Source organism: Schistocerca americana, chromosome 5 (assembly GCF_021461395.2).
Source record: "Schistocerca americana isolate TAMUIC-IGC-003095 chromosome 5, iqSchAmer2.1, whole genome shotgun sequence".
Lineage (NCBI taxonomy): Eukaryota > Metazoa > Arthropoda > Insecta > Orthoptera > Acrididae > Schistocerca > Schistocerca americana.
Genome location: NC_060123.1, coordinates 155,057,566 through 155,077,199, shown reverse-complemented (window position 1 = coordinate 155,077,199; position 19,634 = coordinate 155,057,566). Strand labels below are relative to the sequence as shown.

The 19,634-nt window shown below is 37.3% G+C and overlaps 1 protein-coding gene across 1 annotated transcript in view; it reads right to left on the bottom strand.

Annotated features, from left to right (window-relative positions):
- LOC124616248 overlaps positions 1 to 19,634 on the bottom strand; it is a gene marked incomplete at its 5' end in the record, with an annotated part of 100,416 nt that overhangs the window by 45,252 nt on the left and 35,530 nt on the right. The window contains 2 exons of the mRNA XM_047144551.1: positions 14,833 to 14,998; positions 18,790 to 19,038. Coding sequence (XP_047000507.1) covers positions 14,833 to 14,998; positions 18,790 to 19,038 — 415 coding nt within the window. The remainder of the gene's footprint in view (positions 1 to 14,832; positions 14,999 to 18,789; positions 19,039 to 19,634) is intronic.

Genomic DNA, 19,634 nt, shown 5'->3' with positions numbered 1-19,634 from the left:
GGTTTTTTAATGGGTGAAAGGAACTGAATCTGTGAAACAGTATTCACGAGTTTACACGAAATGTTTGTAAACTGGGAACAGTGGATTTTATAGCAGTGGTAATGTTGAAAGCGTTAAAAATTTTTAGGTTATGTTTTGGAAGTAAATTACGTATTATTGAGTATATTAGGCAGGATAAAATGTATGGTAGATTACGGAAAAAGGGAAGATGAATACAAATTGAAACTACTTGTACAAACAAAAAGAGAAAGTAAGATGACAGAAAAGATTTCGAAATGCAACAGTGACAATAACAAACGTAATTGTTGGGTTCAAATTAATGATATAAACAAAACAGAAAGAAACATTCCATATGGGAAAAATATATTAAAAACAAAGATTCCATGACTTTACCAAACAGGAAAGCGCTGGTAGATAGGCACAATAAAAAAAACACACAAACACACACACACAAAATTTCAAGCTTTCACAACAAACGGTTGCTTCATCAGGAAAGAGGGAAAGAGAGGGAAAGACGAAAGGATGTGGGTTTTAAGGGAGAGGGCAAGGAGTCATTCCAATCCCAGGAGCAGAAAGACTTACCTTAGGGGGAAAATAGCGCAGGTACAAACTCGCATGCACACACATATCCATCCACACACACACAGACATAAGCAGGTCTGCTTGTGTCTGTGCACGTGCGGACGGACATGTGCATGTGTGCGAGCGCACACCCATCCCTCCCTCCCCCCAAAGGCAAGTCCCCCCGCTCCCAGGACTGGAACGACCCCCCCCCTCTCCTCTCCCCCCCCCCCCCAAAAAAAATATATATATCAAAAAACAAAGATGATGTGACTTACCAAACGAAAGCGCTGGCAGGTCGAAAGACACACAAACAAACACAAACATACACACAAAATTCAAGCATTCGCAACAAACTGTTGCCTCATCAGGAAAGAGGGAAGGAGAGGGAAATATGAAAGGATGTGGGTTTTAAGGGAGAGGGTAAGGAGTCATTCCAATCCCGAGAGCGGAAAGACTTACCTTAGGGGGAAAAAGGACAGGTATACACTCGCGCACACACACACATATCCATCCACACATATACAGACACATTGGTGTCCAGTCTGATGTTTTTAATCACTTTCCCATATCACTGTTACCTGGTCTTTCAAATGTATTTTGTGTGTCTGCTTGTGTCTGTACATGTGTGGATGGATATGTGTGTGTGTGCGCGCGAGTGTATACCCGTCCTTTCTTCCCCCTAAGGTAAGTCTTTCCGCTCCCGGGATTGGAATGACTCCTTACCCTCTCCCTTAAAACCCAAATCCTTTCGTCTTTCCCTCTCCTTCCCTCTTTCCTGACGAAGCAACCGTTTGTTGCAAAAGCTAGAATTTTGTGTGTATGTTCGTGATTGTTTGTGTGTCTATCGACGTGCCAGCGCTTTCGTTTGGTAAGTCACATCATCTTTGTTTTTAGATATATTTTTCCCATATGGAATGTTTCCCTCTATTAATATATATATAGAGAGAGAGAGAGAGAGAGAGAGAGAGAGAGAGAGGGAAACATTCCACATGGGAAATATATATATATATATATAAAAACAAAGATGAGGTGACTTACCGAACAAAAGCGCTGGCAGGTCGATAGACACAAACAAACACAAACATACACACAAAATTCAAGCTTTCGCAACAAACTGTTGCCTCATCAGGAAAGAGGGAAGGAGAGGGGAAGACGAAAGGAAGTGGGTTTTAAGGGAGAGGGTAAGGAGTCATTCCAATCCCGGGAGCGGAAAGACTTACCTTAGGGGGAAAAAAGGACAGGTATACACTCGCACACACGCACATATCCATCCACACATGTCCATCCACATATCCACATATCCATCCACATATCCATCCACATGATGTGTGGATGGATATGTGCGTGTGTGCGAGTGTATACCTGTCCTTTTTTCCCCCTAAGGTAAGTCTTTCCGCTCCCGGGATTGGAATGACTCCTTACCCTCTCCCTTAAAACCCACTTCCTTTCGTCTTCCCCTCTCCTTCCCTCTTTCCTGATGAGGCAACAGTTTGTTGCGAAAGCTTGAATTTTGTGTGTATGTTTGTGTTTGTTTGTGTGTCTATCGACCTGCCAGCGCTTTCGTTCGGTAAGTCACCTCATCTTTGTTTTTACATACAATTTTTCCCACGTGGAAAATATATATATATATATATATATATATATATATATATATATATATATATATATATATATATATATAATCCTTATTTTCCCTGTCTAAACTCTTTTCTCCATATCGAGGACTTCCTGGCTTTGAGAGCCAATATTCGGAGTATATGTTGCTGATATGTGTTTCTTCTGGTAAGCACAAGGTTTTTGCTATCCGATTATTGACTCCTTGTAGAGGTACTTTTACTCATAGAGTATAACCGTAACATACGTGTAATGTACTATTTCCAAATCATTTTTAGGCATCTGGGTTCCCTATGTCTGAACTGGAATAAGTCAGAAGACTTAAGTTGCTAGTGCTTTGCATCCATCCATGGCTCAATGACAAAGTAATAAAACATAGTGCAAGATACATAGGTTCTGAATTTTCTGTTATCATTAATGTATGATTTGGCACAGGAGCCTATCTAGGAAAAATTTTAAAAAATGCTTATCAAGCCAATTAACAAGGAGGGTGTCCAGTCTGATGTTTTTAATCACTTTCCTATATCACTGTTACTTGGTCTTTCAAAAGTAAGGCATAATGTACGAAAAAACTTTCCAATTTTCTTAATAAAAAGAAAATATGTGTTAGTGGACAAAATGGTTTTAGGAATAATACCTCAAGTTACACAGCCACCTATAACTTTTTAGAGCTGATCATAAATTCCATGGATAATAATTAGTTAAATTGTCCTGTTTTTGGCTCTACCTAAGGCATTTGATGTCATCATCATCCATAGTTTATTCCTTATGAAATTATGCTACTACATGAAGTAATATGTGATTGGTTCAAACCTATCTTTCTAAAAGGTATCACTGGGTACAAATACAACATACAGGTAGAATTTACTCATCAGCATACTAGAGAGTCATGCATGAAGTACTACAGGGCCCCCTATTGCAACCATTGCTGTTCTTAATATTTATAAATGACAGTACAAGCCGTTTATCAGCAACAGATACAGCATTGTTTACCAGTGACACTAAACCATGTGTTAAAGCTATGAATGAAGCTGACCTACAGGCAAGTGTCACTTTAGCTACAGAAGAAGTAATCAGTTGGTTTGGGGATAACAGATTAACTGTGAATGAAAGAAAGAAATAAAAAGAGTCTAGATAAACTACAGCCACATAACAAACAAACTTGAAACCAATCTAACAGTAGAACTTGGCCAGTGTGAGATAGAGCAAATGTTTAGGAGGATGGATAGAGGAACATTTAAGGTGGGAGAAATATACAGAATTGTTAAACAAAGAATTAGTCAATATTGTTATGCTTTTAGAATGCTTAAAACATCCTGTAGTACTGATGCAGTGTTACATCCGCACTTTGCAGTCATGTGTAGCATCATTTTTGGGGGAATACTCTCTGGCTAAACACTCAATTATACTTCAAAAGGGAGCAGTAAGTATAATAAAAGGAGTGACACATAAATAATCATACAGGATTTTTTTTCAAGGAACTAAAAATCATGACCCTACAATTTATCTATATTTATAAAGTACATGCTTTCTGAAGGTACACCAGAACTTTCAGTGTTAAACAGTCATGTCCGTAGTTACGAAATAATAACTAGAGATGATTTTCAGACAGAAAAACACACAAAACTCACATATAAATAGTGTTCTTTATCTGTCAAAAATTCTGTTCAGTGAATTACCAAAGGAAATAAAAAAAAAATAGCTGAATTGCACATATAAAAAAACTAAAAAAATTTTAATTTGCACGTACTTATACAGTATCAAAGACTATTTGAATTATCAGTATTCTTTCATTATAGTGAACTGAAGTGTTCGTCTGAAAAATAAACTGTATTTTCATACATGTAACAAAAATCCCACTGTTGTTATCTTTGTGGTTACTTGTTGCACACACAGTAATATTTTATTTGCAATCAAATAATTGTAAAACAGTTTCATGTACTATTATCTAAACAATACAATCTATGAAAAATCCTGTATCATTGCATATGATAAGACATATGGATGCTAAATAAACAACTGAATTGGGTTATCTAATTATAGCAATATTCCATGATGTAAGTGCTCACCATGTTGGTTTTTCCAGCCAAAGAAAGTAAGGAAAAAGCTTTGCAGGAGTCAAGAAGAACCATACAGACAGCATATACAAAGTGTGAAAAATATACACAATTAAACATTATTTCAGAATTTTAAATTGTTTCTTGATAATAGACGACGATGGCTTGTTGAAAAATAATGCCTCCAAATTTTTTATTTGAAAGCTCACAAACATTTTTAAATAAAACAGATGTTATTAACATTTTATGTCTTTATTCTTCATGTCTACATATTTGCAGTCCTCTTCCATTTGAGAGCTCCAGATTGTAGTGTGTAACATTGCAGTACATAACATAACTATGTCAGTGAACGAGAAACAGCATGCTGTAATTGAGTTTCAAATTCAAAGAGTTCGTCGACACATGGAACACCCTCTCCTTCAGCATGACAATGTCAGACCACACACAAGTGCTGCAACAATCTGGTGCACTGGGTTCACCTTCATGGATCATCATACACACAGTCCCTACTTGGCTCCATCTGATTTGATTTGATTTCTTATTTGGTCCTCTTGATTACATATTGTATAGATGGTATACTAGTAATAGAGGACAAGTCAAGTGAAACAATACAAAATTATGTGATCATACAAATACTTATTTTCTATGAATGACTGGTTGCAGACAACACATTATAACCTGCATTTTACTGGTATTAGTTCAAGTAAATGCTTAAAATAGCAGAATGAATGGAAGTACACATTTTTATCCCAGTGCCACAAATCAATAAATAAATTTACATTTTGTTGTTGTGATTAACATTGAAATGCAAAATTTTTATCTTCAGCACGAAAGTAAGTTCAAGTGAATACTTAATAGTGTATAATAAATGATAGAACACATTTTACCTATGATATAAATAAATTTACATTTTAGCATTATAATTTATGTCAGGAATACACAATTTTGTCTTCATAAGACATGTAAAGATTTTCTTTTAAGAGTGTTTTTATTTTTTTATTTTAATTTTATTTTAAAGTAGTTACTTTTACTTTTACCCAATTGATGCCTCATTACTCTAGAAATTCATTCATTTTATAAAAAGTTTGTTCTCCAAGGAATGTTTTTAGCTTCCTTCTGAATACCCATATGTTATTCATTTCCTTTTTTGTATTGATGGGAAGCTTATTGTATACTTTTATTCCTGACTCAATTACTCCTGTATGGACTTTTGAGAGAGGTTATAACAGAACATCACCTTGAACCCTAAACTAGGATAGTAACACTCGATACAGCAAACAGTTTTGAAGTAACCGATACTCCAATGTCTGATTTGAAGACTGTCAGATTCTGTATATTTATCTTTGCACACTTTAACGTTGCTTACATGGCAATGGTGTCTACAACTTATGACTATTGAATCGCATATAATAGTTCCCAAAGCACATTGAATATACCATTTAGCGTAACCTTGAAGCAAGCAGAAAACATTAGCTAGCCTTCTCTGTGCATTCCTCTGTATTTAAACTAATGGCCTGAATCAAATTGGTAATTGTGAGATGTAAAATTATTTATTGCTGTAATTTCTTTACATGTAATATTTTGTGTAAATATTGTCTTTGGCTTCGAGTTTAACAACTTGAAGAGACTGTTATCTTTGGTCATGTGGGGAGGAGATGGATCTTTGGAACACGAGGTTCGGGATCTTTTATCGCTAGTGTCAGTTGGGTGAGATTGTAAAAGGGTGTAGAAGATGAAGCTGAATTACTAAAAATCTGTAATGATTTGTAGAAACCAAAGTCATGATGAAAATTGGAAGTTGGTTAAAGTTATATAGGAAAAAAGGGAGGAGAAAAGGTAGATCAGTTTTATATAGTACAAAAAGGGATTTTGTTTAGGAGACCTAGACCTGACACAGACAATTGGAAACTATGCTGGCCTGAGCAATGTATTGACACGTTAATCAGTTACATACATGAAAGCTTTGGACACTGTGGAGCAACAAAACATATACAGAAGACAGGAAAATGTATACTTCTATAATATCACTACGAGGGTGAAGAAGAAACTTGCAACCTGTGATCATTGTCAGAGAGTAAAAGTGAGAAACCAAACATCTAAAGGGTTGATGCAAAACATTTTACCAAATAAAAATCTTGAATTGACAGCTACCAAAATCAAGTTACATCTTTGTTATTGTTGATGTTTTCTCTAAATTTATAAAATTGTACTCATTAAAGAAAGCAACCAGTAAACAAATTATCCTCAAGCTGATGAATCATTATTTCATAAATGTTGGTATACCGCAGGCCATCATGTCTGATAATGGGTCACAGTTTACATCAAAATTATGGAAAAATGTTATTGAAGATACAAGAATAAAGCATATTTTGATTTCGGTCTGTCACCCGTCAAGCAACCCAGCAGAAAGGTACATGAGGGAAATTGGAAGGCTTTGCAGAACATATTGTAGTAAAAATCATGTTAATTGGATCGAAAATGTCACTGACTTTGAGGATATAATGAACAGCCTACAGCATTCATCCACCGGTTTTTCACCTTGTGAAGTAATGTTTAATAGACGACCTGCAGACTTGATTTCTGAGAACGTTGATTTCCCACCTTGTCAAACTATGACACCCCAGGAAAGGGAGACAGCTGTTAGGGACACTATGAAATCGGTAGGAGAGGTAAGAAAATGGAGACATGATGCAAGAAGTAAAGGAGTACAGTTCAGGACAGGAGATCTGGTTTTAGTAAAAACACAGGAAAAATCTAAATTGATGACTTCAGAAATAAAGAAATTTTTTGACATCTATATAGGCCTCTTTGAAATCAAGGAAAACCCACATCCCTAATGCCTAGAGGCTAATCTACCCAAAATCCAAGAAGTTATTTGGACTACACAATGTTACAGAGTTAAAACTCTACAAACATGTCCCATAAAACAGTAGTTAATAAGTAAAATGCTGCTTGTAAAGAAATAGTTGGATGGACCAACTATATCACTTTGTTTTATTATTCAAGGAAAACTTTCTGTCGAAGTATGAAACTATGTCAGCTAAAAGTATGAAGTAGATTTTGTGTTAATGTGAATTATGTTTGTGCTGATTTCTCTTTGTTCTGTAATATACCCATTTATTAAATTTAGAATGAGATCAGTGTGTCAGACCATTCTACTGTTTCATAGTAATGTTTCTTAACAGCAGCCAAATGTAATGATGGGCATAATATGTGAGAGGCATTCAATGAATTCGAAAGTAAAGTTCTATGTACTGACTTGGCAGAAAATCCTAAGAAAGTTTGGTCTTATGTCAAAGCGGTAGGTGGATCAAAACAAAATGTCCAGAGACTCTGTGACCAAAATGGTACTGAAACAGAGGATGACAGACTAAAGGCTGAAATACTAAATGTCTTTTTCCAAACCTGTTTCACAGAGGAAGACTGCACTGTAGTTCCTTCTCTAAATTGTCGCACAGATGACAAAATGGTAGATATTGAAATAGATGACAGAGGGATAGAAAGACAATTAAAATCGCTCAAAAGAGGAAAGGCCGCTGGACCTGATGGGATACCAGTTCGATTTTACACAGACTACACAAAGGAACTTGCCCCCTTTTGGGCAGCAGTGTACTGTAGGTCTCTAGAAGAGTGAAGCATTCCAAAAGATTGGAAAAGGGCACAGGTCATCCCTGTTTTCAAGAAGGGACATCGATCAGATGTGCAGAACTATAGACCTATATCTCTAATGTCGATCAGTTGTAGAATTTTGGAACATGTATTATGTTAGAATATAATGACTTTTCTGGAAACTAGAAATCTACCCTGAAGGAATCAGCATGGGTTTCGAAAAAGACGATCGTGTGAAACCCAGCTTGTGCTATTCGTCCATGAGACTCAGAGGGCCATAGACACGGGTTCCCAGGTAGATGCCATGTTTCTTGACTTCCGCAAGGCATTTGATGCAGTTCCCCACAGTCGTTTAATGAACAAAGTAAGAGCATATGGACTATCAGATCAATTGTGTGATTGGATTGAAGAGTTCCTAGATAGCAGAACACAGCATGTCATTCTCAAAGGAGAGAAGTCTTCTGAAGTATGAGTGATTTCAGGTGTGCCGCAGGGGATTGTCATAGGACCATTGCTATTCACAATATATATAAATGACCTTGTGGATAACATTGGAAGTTCACTGAGGCTTTTTGCATATGATGCTGTAGTATATCGAGAGGTTGTAACAATGGAAAATTGTACTGAAATACAGGAGGATATGCAACAAGATGACACATGGTGCAGGGAATGGCAGTTTAATCTTAATGTAGACAAGTGTAACGCGCTGAGAATACATAGAAAGAAATATCCTTTATCATTTAGCTACGATATAGCAGGTCAGCAACTGGAAGCAGTTAATTCCATAAATTATCTGGGTGTAGGCATTAGGAGTGATCTAAAATGGAATGACAATATAAAATTAATCATCGGTAAAGCAGATGCCAGACTGAGATTCATTGGAAGAATCATAAGGAAATGCAATCCGAAAACAAAGGAAGTAGGTTACAGTACACTTGTTTGCCCACTGCTTGAATACTGCTCACTGGTGTGGGATTTGTACCAGACAGGGTAGATAGAAGAGATAGAGAAGATCCAACAGAGAGCAGAGTGCTTTGTTACAGGATCATTTAGTAATCGTGAAAGCGTTACAGAGATGATAGATAAACTCCAGTGGAAGACTCTGCAAGAGAGATGCTCAGTAGCTCGGTACGGGTTTTTGTTGAAGTTTCGAGAACATACCTTCACCAAGGAGTCAAGCAGTATATTGCTCCCTCCTACATATATCTCACAAAGAGACCATGAGGATAAAATCAGAGAGATTAGAGCTCTCAAAGAAGCTTACCAACAATCTTTCTTTCCACGAACAATACGAGACTGGAATAGAAGGGAGAAACGATAGAGGTACTCAAGGTACCCTCCATCACACACCATCAGGTGGCTTGTGGTGTGTGGATGTAGATGTAGATATAGATATTTTTAAAGTAATAAGACATTAATAGTGTTTATGTGTAAGAAAACCTAACCTTGTCATTTGTAAGCTATGCCAAATGGGACATTATTTAAAAGATAAAGCAAACTGGAGATATTCGTCAGATTATGAGAGTGTGCATTGAAAGACCAGGTATGTTGTAGTGTGTTAAAAATATGGTGGGTAGTCATGAAATTTAATTATGTGAATTAAGAGTGTATTGAGGTTTAGAGCATTATGGAGACAGTTGTTGATGTGTTAACTTTGAAACTCTTGTGATGTATTGAAGGTTATGTGGTACTAATTTTGAGTTTTATACTGTGAGAGAATATTTTGTAATAGTTTAGGCAATTTAATGTTCAAGTGAATGAAGAGATGTTAGGAATTCATACCATGCTCTGTTACACAATTTGAAATAATTTCTATTCATAACAGAATGCTATGTGAAACACAGGAGAGTAAATCAAAATGAAACACTGTTTAATAATGATGTGAAGCTGAGATATAAATACTAACAATCAGACACAATGGAAGTGTAGAGTTTGTCATGATTTGACCTATAAAGCTGACGTAGATGTACAATGTGAGTATATTGCAATGATAGAGACACAATCATACAAGGAACATCTCAGCTACTTTATTATAAAGGAAACATTAAATCATAAATATGTAAACCAGTATGACTCAGAAAATACAGTGCCGATCATGTATCATTGAATTTGCACTTGCTTCATCATGTGATTACATTTGTCACATATACATGAATTTTCCCTAAGAACATTGTGTATAAGTATTGCATCATTTTGAACTATGTCTATTTTATGTATGTGGTTAAAAGAACCTGTTTATTATAGAATAATGATTTCTTTAGATTTAATGGTTGTTTTGGGCACAAGCCATGCCATATGGTATTTTATTGAAACACTTATATTAAAAGGTTGTGAGAGATGCCCTCATTCCACAGTTCACTTAATGTATTCTAAAGAAACCCCTAACACTGTTATCTGCTATCAGAAGAGTGAGTTTAACTAAGATGCATTGAGTCAGTGTTAAAGTAAACTTGAATTTATACAGATACCATATAATTATGTACCCATTTTAACATGGCTCTGCAGCTACCACGATCAATAAGGTGCCATATTTTGTTGTTAGCTATAAGTCAATTGCACTTCTTACTCAATACAGCCTATGTAACCTTCAAATTGTATATTATTCCTTGGGAAATCAATTTTATTACTAACTTTTGGAACTGGAAATTTTATTATGACGTGTGTATTAGATATATTATGTTCCATATCTATACTATAGTTAGAGACATAGTCAGACTCACACCCTTCTTAAAAAAAATTTCTATCTATGCACGACAAAACTTCCTCCAAAAATTAGTGCTATAATGGACATTTCAGAAAAGAGATGAAAAAAGCATAATACTGAAGGCTGAGGAGGAAATGAGAAAATACGTTTATAAATTACCATGGACAACCAGTATTAGGACACTACGTGAGCAAGGTGGTGATCATCTGATGGGCATTTATCAAGAGATGAGAAGGCATTGATAAGTACCATAATTGAACTACCGCAATGAAAATTGAATACTGTGTAATCAAAGACTCAAATGGAGAAAAAAGAAATCCTCCAGCAATTTAAATTTGTGAGCTTGAAGAGCCTTAAACCATATGTTAAAACTTCTGCATGAATTCAGCTGTAAAAGTTTGGACTTATCTGACCTGTTGTACATCCTTTTCATAGTGATACATATTAATTAAGAAATATTTAAAAAGCCTAATTTGTGTGGAATAATTTTAAGTAATATCCTTGTTATGTTGTACTCAGTCAGATCTTTTCTGGAGTAAACAATTTTGCGTGTCTTAGGACATATTAATCAATGGGAAAGTTAATGTTTTCACAAAGTGCTTATGTTCCATAGCGACACACAATCCCATGCATGGAATTGTGTGTGTGTGTGGGGGGGGGGGGGGGGTATTATAACAGAATGACACCATGACCCCTAAACTACAATAGTAATACTCGATACAGCAAACAGTTTTGAAGTAACCGATACTCCAATGTCTGATTTGAAGACTGTCAGATTCTGTATATTTATCTTCGCACATTTTAACCTTGCTTACATGGCAATGGTGTCTACAACTTATGACTATTGTATTGCATATAATAGTTCCCAAAGCACATTGAATATACCATTTAGCGTAACCTTGAAGCAAGCACAAAACATTAGCTAGCCTTCTCTGTGCATTCCTCTGTATTTAAACTAATGGCCCGAATCAAATTGGTAATTGTGAGAATGTAAAATTATTTATTGCTGTAATTTTTTTACATGTAATATTTTATGTAAATATTGTCTTTGGCTTCGAGTTTAGGGTCTTTTATCACTAGTGTCGGTTGGATGAGGTTGTGATACAAATATGTGGTGGAAGACGCTTGAGTGTAAATTTGGTGAAAGACAATGTTTCATATCATATTGGTGTAGAAGTGTTAAATGTGAGAAGATTTATTAAATATGTGATGTGCATAAACTAAAATAACTCTTTTTCTCTAAAAAAAACAAACAAAATAACATGTTACCATACAAATCAGTCAGTCTCATCCTAACATAAAGAAAACCATAGGTATCTGTCAGTGGAATCACTCCTAGACTTAACGAAGCCAAGATATACTATGAAGACAATAACAAAGCCATCACTGTAAAAGCTAAGTACCAACACCGTTCGTATGTGTTAATGACCACTAACTAAATTTGAACCTCCTGTAGATCCTAAAGTCACAAAGGAGTAGGACAACTTATAGACTGTGGAAATTTAGGAAGGAAGAGGTCTGTTAAAAGTTGCAGAGCCTTGGTGTTTCCAAAACTTACAGAACACCTTCTAGGACTTCTCTTTTCTAGTGCTGAAGCAATGGAAGCACAGGTGAGGTTGTGGCTCTGTCAACAAAGTCAAAAATGCTACAATGACAGTATCAACAAACTGGTCTGTGGCTGGGAGTAATGTTGTAGTGTTTCAAGAATTTCCGCATAAATTCTAGAACCACTCGGCCTTCTACCATCTTGAACACATGATATTTTAAATATAAGTGTGAGAGAGCCTATTTACTGCACATCACTTGTCTGTGTGTGCAGGTTTGAAGTTTATTGTCAGACGACTATAGATGTGGTGGTCGAACAGCACTGACAGGTGCTTGCCAGTCAAGCTGTGGAATCCGTAGTGAAAGAACAAGGAATGTTTATGTATTATGTGCTGTTTTATAACTTTGACTATTGTAGTGAAAAAAAGAAGGACCATTGAAGAACTGTTAATTAATGTTCGTTTAGGACATGGAGAGGATAAGACATGTATTGAAATTCATATTGAGAAAGGACCATGTTATAAAGCCAACCTTACCTTACGCATAAATCTACTTTGTTTCTAACATTTGGAGACGTGAAGAGACTTACTTGATAGTATTTGTTTATGTGGAGACTGAGATTTGTAAAAAGTTTGATGTTCAAATATACATTGTTGAGTGAAGCAAAAGAAACTGCGTACACCTGCTTATTTTTATAAGGAGAAAGAGTCTTGAGAAATTCCTTTTTCTAGCAAATATACTCCAGAGAAGAAAAGAAAAGGAGGTTGTAGCAGCAAGCTAACCAGCAAGGAAAATCAGCTGACAATCTCAAGTAAGTCATATTGTTAAAGAAGTGGGCATTTACACACATACTTCACCACTTTAAGTCGTCCAAAGCGTTAGAATGTGTTCTTCACCAGGACGACTGTGTTGAGAAATAAATATGTAGATGTGAAGTATAAAGATGTAGAATGTTAATGACTTTTTTTTATTTAAAAAAGCTTTAAGAGTTTTCACATTAAAAATTTGGAGGTATTACTTTTCAGCATGCTCCCACATAATGGTATCGTGAGAATCGGTTGCTTATGTCTGTGGATCAGTCCTAATAAAATGAGTGCTCTATAGCCAATGGGCGTTACAGAAAGCAATGTACTGCTTTTTGTTTTTCAGAACAAAAAAAGAAATTCAGAATAATTAAGTTGCAGTGTGTAGATGGTTGTCCAAATAAAGGGAGGTGTAAATCTGAGTGGAAGGATTTCAAAATGGAAGCATAAATACCAACATTTAATGCAGAAGTATAGCATAAATAAAAATTACAAATGAGACAGACAGAGATCAAGCAGTATACACATGAGAAATGACAAGTAACTGTTGATGCACAAGCTGTGGTACTGAACACATATCACATTCTGCATAACAACTGTCCACAGTTACCACAGTTACAAGAAACAATGAGAAATGTATAACATTTGGACCAGTGCTCCCATGAAGGAAATACTTTTCTTGATGTGGTGACCACAGAAAACAAATCAAGAGCAACTAGATGCACTTTTACGGACCAAAACATAATGGAAATTGAGCTACTAAAACATAATTCTGATGCAACCAGTCAACTCCACTTATATAATAATGAAAGATAAGTCTTCAAATGGAATATTTCTTATTGAATTTTATGTCATGGTTATACAGACTATATGGAAGCAAGGCTTTGAGATGGGGCTATTTAATCCTTGTGTGTTAAAATAATCTCGTAGTGGTAAAATATATGGCTCCCTAAATGGAATGCTACTTCAAGCAAAGCGTAAACCAGCAGTATGAAGTTTGATTAACATAAAATGCTCTTCTGTATGGGAGCTATTATGAGGATGTTCTTTCTCACAGATTCATAATGCCTCTATGATTTCATACCACATCTAGCAGTAGCTACGACTGCTGGGAGCCACTTTGAAGCAGGAGATCTATATGACTTCTTTGGCAGTTTTCCATACAGTACCAAAGAGCTGTCAACATGGAAATTTTGGAGTAGTTGAATTATTGGATACAAATGAATGTCAGGAGTCATATAGTTAATATCTTAATGTTTACTAACACCAATCTGGAGCATTTCAACTAATAAACTAAATATATTGGAAGGAATGTGTATGAATCTGAAATACAAAAATTAATTCTAACTGAAACTGTAATAAGTTGGTTCAAGAAAACACTAAAAAGAATTGGTTAATTGTGGAGTTGAGTTTACATGAATGTAGAATCATGTTGGGAGACTCCCAAGAACCACCAGTACAATAGCAGCCCCCTCATTACCTGATACCATACAGGGCTGGACCAATTGAACTACATCTTTTGCCAGGAGTTTGACCAGTTATCACTGTGCCCAGAAATGAAGAACATCCAACCCACAATCCTAGTCACCTCTCCTAAAGTGGTATTCTGCTGCATACCCAATCTCCGCAATATCCTGGCCTATCCCTATGCCACATCCATTCCCAACCCTCACCACATACTCCTGTGGAAGACTCTGGTATGATCTGTCTGATTCGCTCACTCACTACATCCATTCCAGCCCATCGCAGGCTTATCCTGTCCCATCACAGGCACAGCCACTTATGAAAGCAGTCATGTCATATGCCAACTCTATTCCAATCTCTGCACATATTAGGTGACTTTTCCAACCTGCCTAGTTTTTAGATTTTCTTTTTTCTGCCTTTCTTACAATGTTACAACAAATAAATACAGAAAATATGCCATAATGTAATTTACCTTTGGGGGTGGAATCACTCTGACACCTGCATGTATTAAATTGTAAGCAACTTTGTGCAAATCCTCCTCAGGCTCATAATGGTGATCAGCATCATCAGAATGGTTTATAAGTTCATGTTGTGCAATTGGACCAGGTTTCTTGTGAATAATTACACCTGGACGAAGCCTGCAAAAAGAGCAATGTTTAGTGAGAATTCTTAAATTAGCTTGCCATAAGATAGTTACAATAATGACACTGCTATTTATTTATGACAGAAAGCATAAACAGAACTTGAGATGAGGTAGCAGTAGCTAACTGTGATACTGATGGGATGGTAGTGGTAATTGGAGGGGGGGGGGGGGGGGGGGGGAAGGTAGGTGGGAAATGAAAAAGTAACAAGGGTGGATACTGAAGGCAGGTGGGTTGTAAAACAGATGGATGTGCTGGAGGGACAATTCCGACTAACACAGTTCAAGAAAACTAATTTGGGTGGAAAAGGGTGAGGGATTGAAAGAGTCTGAGAAGTTGTTACTCATTTCTGGGTACGGCAAAAGGTACTCGAACCCAGACAGATGATCTGCAGATCTCCTGCTCTGGGATGATACTCTTTCTAGTAGGTTTAAGATTGTAGTTGGGTAAATAGGACTGAGGGAACCCCCGACAGGGAAACTTTGTTTGTGGGTCAGTTTTGGGAGATAGTGTTTTAAATACTTTAACAAGATTAGGAATGAGGACAATCTGATTTATAAATTAATATTACAATGAGCCTGCTGAAAAGTAATGCCTTCAAATTTTTAATGCGAAAACTCTTAATAATATTTGTTTTACTTAAAAAGCTTTGACATTCTACCTTCATGTCCACATATTTATTTCTAAACATAGTCATGCTGGCAACTAACACATTTCTCCTAGTTTGTTGATACCATCACTGTAAAATGTTTGTCTTTGCGGACAGAGCCACAATCTCATACCTGCTTGCACTGCTTCATTATTAAAAACCGAAGCCCTCAAAGGCTGATCAAAATTGGATTGGGTCAAGTTGGGACTGGATGGAGGATGATCGACGGTGAACCCAAGGCACCAGATTGTTGCAGATGTTGCAGCACTCATGTGTCGTCTGGCATTGTCATGCTGAAGGAGAAGGTCCTCCATGTGTGGATGAATTCTTTGAAATCGAAACTTGATTACACCAAATTGTTACATTACACACCACCGTGTTACACTAGAATTCTGATCCCTCTAGTGCCAGAGGGATGCAAATATGTAGATATGAAGAATAAAGATGTACACTCATGCTCATAAATTAAGGATAATGCTGATACATGGTGAAACAATGCTGTGGTGGGCAATTTGCGGGTTTAAATCACCTCGGGATATGACCATGCGGTGCATTTGACCTGCAGTCCATCTCACGGTGGCACTGGTAGCAGTCCACATACACAGAGGTGTGTTGGTGCATGTCAGAGTATGGTGCAGTGAGTAAGCATGCAGACGTTTTCAGATGTGCTAATGGTGACTGTGTGTTGAAAATGGCTCAAAGAACAACATATTGATGAGGTTATGAGGGGAGAATACTAGGGCAACTGGACGCTGGTCAAACACAGCAGGTCATAGCACGGGCCCTCTGTGTGCCACAAAGTGTGACCTCAAGATTATAGCAGTGATTACAGCCAACAGGAAACGTGTCCAGGTGCTACAGTACAGGATGTCCACATTGTACTACACCATAAGAAGACCGATATCTCATCATCAGTGCCTGCAGACGGCCATAGAGTACTGCAGGTAGCCTTGCTCGGGACCTTACCATAGCCAATGGAACAGTTGTGTCCAGACACACAGTCTACAGACGACTGAACAGACATGGTTTATTTACCCAGAAACCTGCAAGGTGCATTCCACTGATCCCTGGTCACAGGAGAGCCCGTAAAGCCTGGTGTCAAGAACACAGTACATGGTCATTGGAACAGTGGTCCCAGGTTATGTTCACGAACGAGTCCTGGTATAGTCTGAACAGTGATTCTCGCCGGATGTTCATCTGGCATGAACCAGGAACATACCAACCCCTTAATGTCCTTGAAAGGGACCTGTATGGAGGTCGTGGTTTGATGGTGTGGGACAGGATTATGATTGGTGCACGTACACCCCTGCTTGTCTTTGACAGAGGAACTGTAACAGGTCAGGTGTATCGGGACATAATTTTGCACCAGTATGTCTGCCTTTTCAGGGGTGCAGTGGGTCCCACCTTCCTCCTGATGGATGATAATGCACAGCCCCACCGAGCTGCCATCGTGGAGGAGTACCTTGAAACAGAAGCTATCAGGCGAATGAAGTGGCCTGCCTGTTCTCCAGACCTAAACCCCATGAAGCATGTCTGGGATGCTCTCGTTTGACATATCTCTGCACATCTTAAAACCCCGAGGACACATCGGGAGCTCCAGCTGGCACAGGTGCAAGAATGGGTGGCTGTACCCCAGCAGCTGCTCGACCACCTGATCCAGAGTATCCCAAACCATTGTGTGGTCTGCGTTATATCCCATATTTATGTTGGGGAAAAATGCACAGGAAACAGTGGAATTTTGTAGAACATGTGTTTCGGGACAGTTTTCTCAACTGATCACCAATACTGTGGGCTTACAGATCTGTGTCATGTGTGTTCCCTATGTGCCTATGCTATTAGCGCCAGTTTTGTGTAATGCCACATTGTGTGGCACCACATTCTGCAATTATCCTTAATTGATGAGCATGAATGTAGAATTATATATATATTAACAAGGTTTGTAATACTATTATGAAAAGGAAAGTTGCTACTCACCATATAGCGGAGATGCTAAGTCGCAGATAGGCACAGCAAGAAGACTGTCACAAATAAAGCTTTCAGCCAGTAAGGCCTTTGTCAAAAATAAACCACACACACACACACACACACACACAAGTATATCTGTTGTCTATTTTTGACGAAGGCCTTCCTGGCCAAAAGCTTTACTTGTGACAGGCTTTTTGTTGTGCCTATCTCCACTACATGGAGAGTAGCAACTTTCCTTTTCATAATATTGTTACATTCCATCCTGGTTTTTCATTGTTTATTAGTACAATTTGTTTTATTTAAAAAGCTTTTACAGTTTTTACATGTAAAGTTTGGAGGCATTACTTTACAGCATGCCCTCATAGTTGCTAAGGTTACAAGTAAATAAATGCTATGTGCTACATATAGATCTCCTAAGTGTACTCTTATTGACACTTCATGCAAAGCAATGGTTCTCTGGAGAGAAAAATCATTCATTTGTCATCTAGTTGATAGAACCGTTTCAGCATTTAGCTGAACTGATACAGAGAAAAAAATGGAAAATCAGGGTGACCAGATGAGTAGCTACTTTGCAGCTGAACTTTGCTCTTCCTGAACATGACGCCCATCAACATTTTACCAATGAGCACTGAGTGGCCATTGTCTAATACCAAAATGTGGATTTTGTTGACCATTTGTTAGGTTTCAACCTCCACTAAACATTACAGATGCTCAACTTTACTGTTGTTCATTCCACTACAACAAATTTCTGTTGACCTCTTAAGTATTCATTGACTGATTAAAATGAAAATACAACTGCTCTTCATATTCGGATAAAATTCCTGTCTTATGAAAAGAGTATGATGATGAGCACTGTGATATTTGAACTTCTCTAACAACGCAATGAATTATGAGTTACGCAATGGAGACCTTTGGATGGATAATTTCATTTCTAACCACTTTAACCCTTTCTCAACTATGTTAGTGACTAGAAACTTTGGCAATTCTAGATGGCAAGTTCAAAAGTATTTTTATGTATTAATTAGCCATAAATATCAAAGCACCAATTGAACTCTTCTTCACAGTGCTGACTGATCCAGCTCCAATACTGAGAAGTTTTCAAATGCACAGCCTACAGATTCGGGAAGAAGACACACAACTGTTGTCTGCAAACAGTATTCTAGATGCAGCATACCTGCGCATTACACTGGGTGAATTGGCAGGGCTGTCCTCATCATCGTCCTCACCCTTGGACTGGGGTGCCCTTGCAGGGGTGGCCTGGGGCAAGGACAAGGGGCTGGTGGTGACTGCTGCTGGTACCCCCTGTTCTGCTGCCTCCCGTAGCAGCTGCTCCTCTTCTTCCTCTGAAGAGTCATCACCAATGTATGCACACTCGTGCAGGTGCTTATGTCCACGGATCACAATCAGTGAGGCACCAGGCCATCTGTGAATATGTACCTCATTATTATGCTATCAAATCTCATTTACTCTAATACTATAAACACACACATTGGATCAAAGGTTCCAGAAAAAAAGGGTACCTATCAAAGAACTGTAATGAGAACATATTACCAGAGAAAGGCAAATATCATTTATTGCTTTATTACAATACATTAACTGCATACTAACAATAATGGTGGTTTTGCAAATGCAGTCTCATCCCATGGAAATTAGTTTTTCCCTGTTTATTCTTGAAATGTTTGGAAATGATTATCTCAGCTGTACAAGATGAAGGTGCATTCAAGGAGAAATAAAGCCAATTTTAAAAATATACAGTGAGTGTTTACCTTTACTCCTTTCATGTCAGTTAATGCTTCTAGATTTATCTTAGGAACCGAGATGAATTACAAGTAATGAGAAATAACTTGAACTATTAGGAACTGACAAGGATTACAAGCACTGGGATATAATATGACACAGTGAAATGAATTCACTGTGCAATTTGAAGAAGCTACATGAAGTTGTATATTGGGAAAAAAATAAACTCTTTGTGATGAGTTCAGACTGCCTGGCAAAGTGAGATTATAGCACATGTATTTG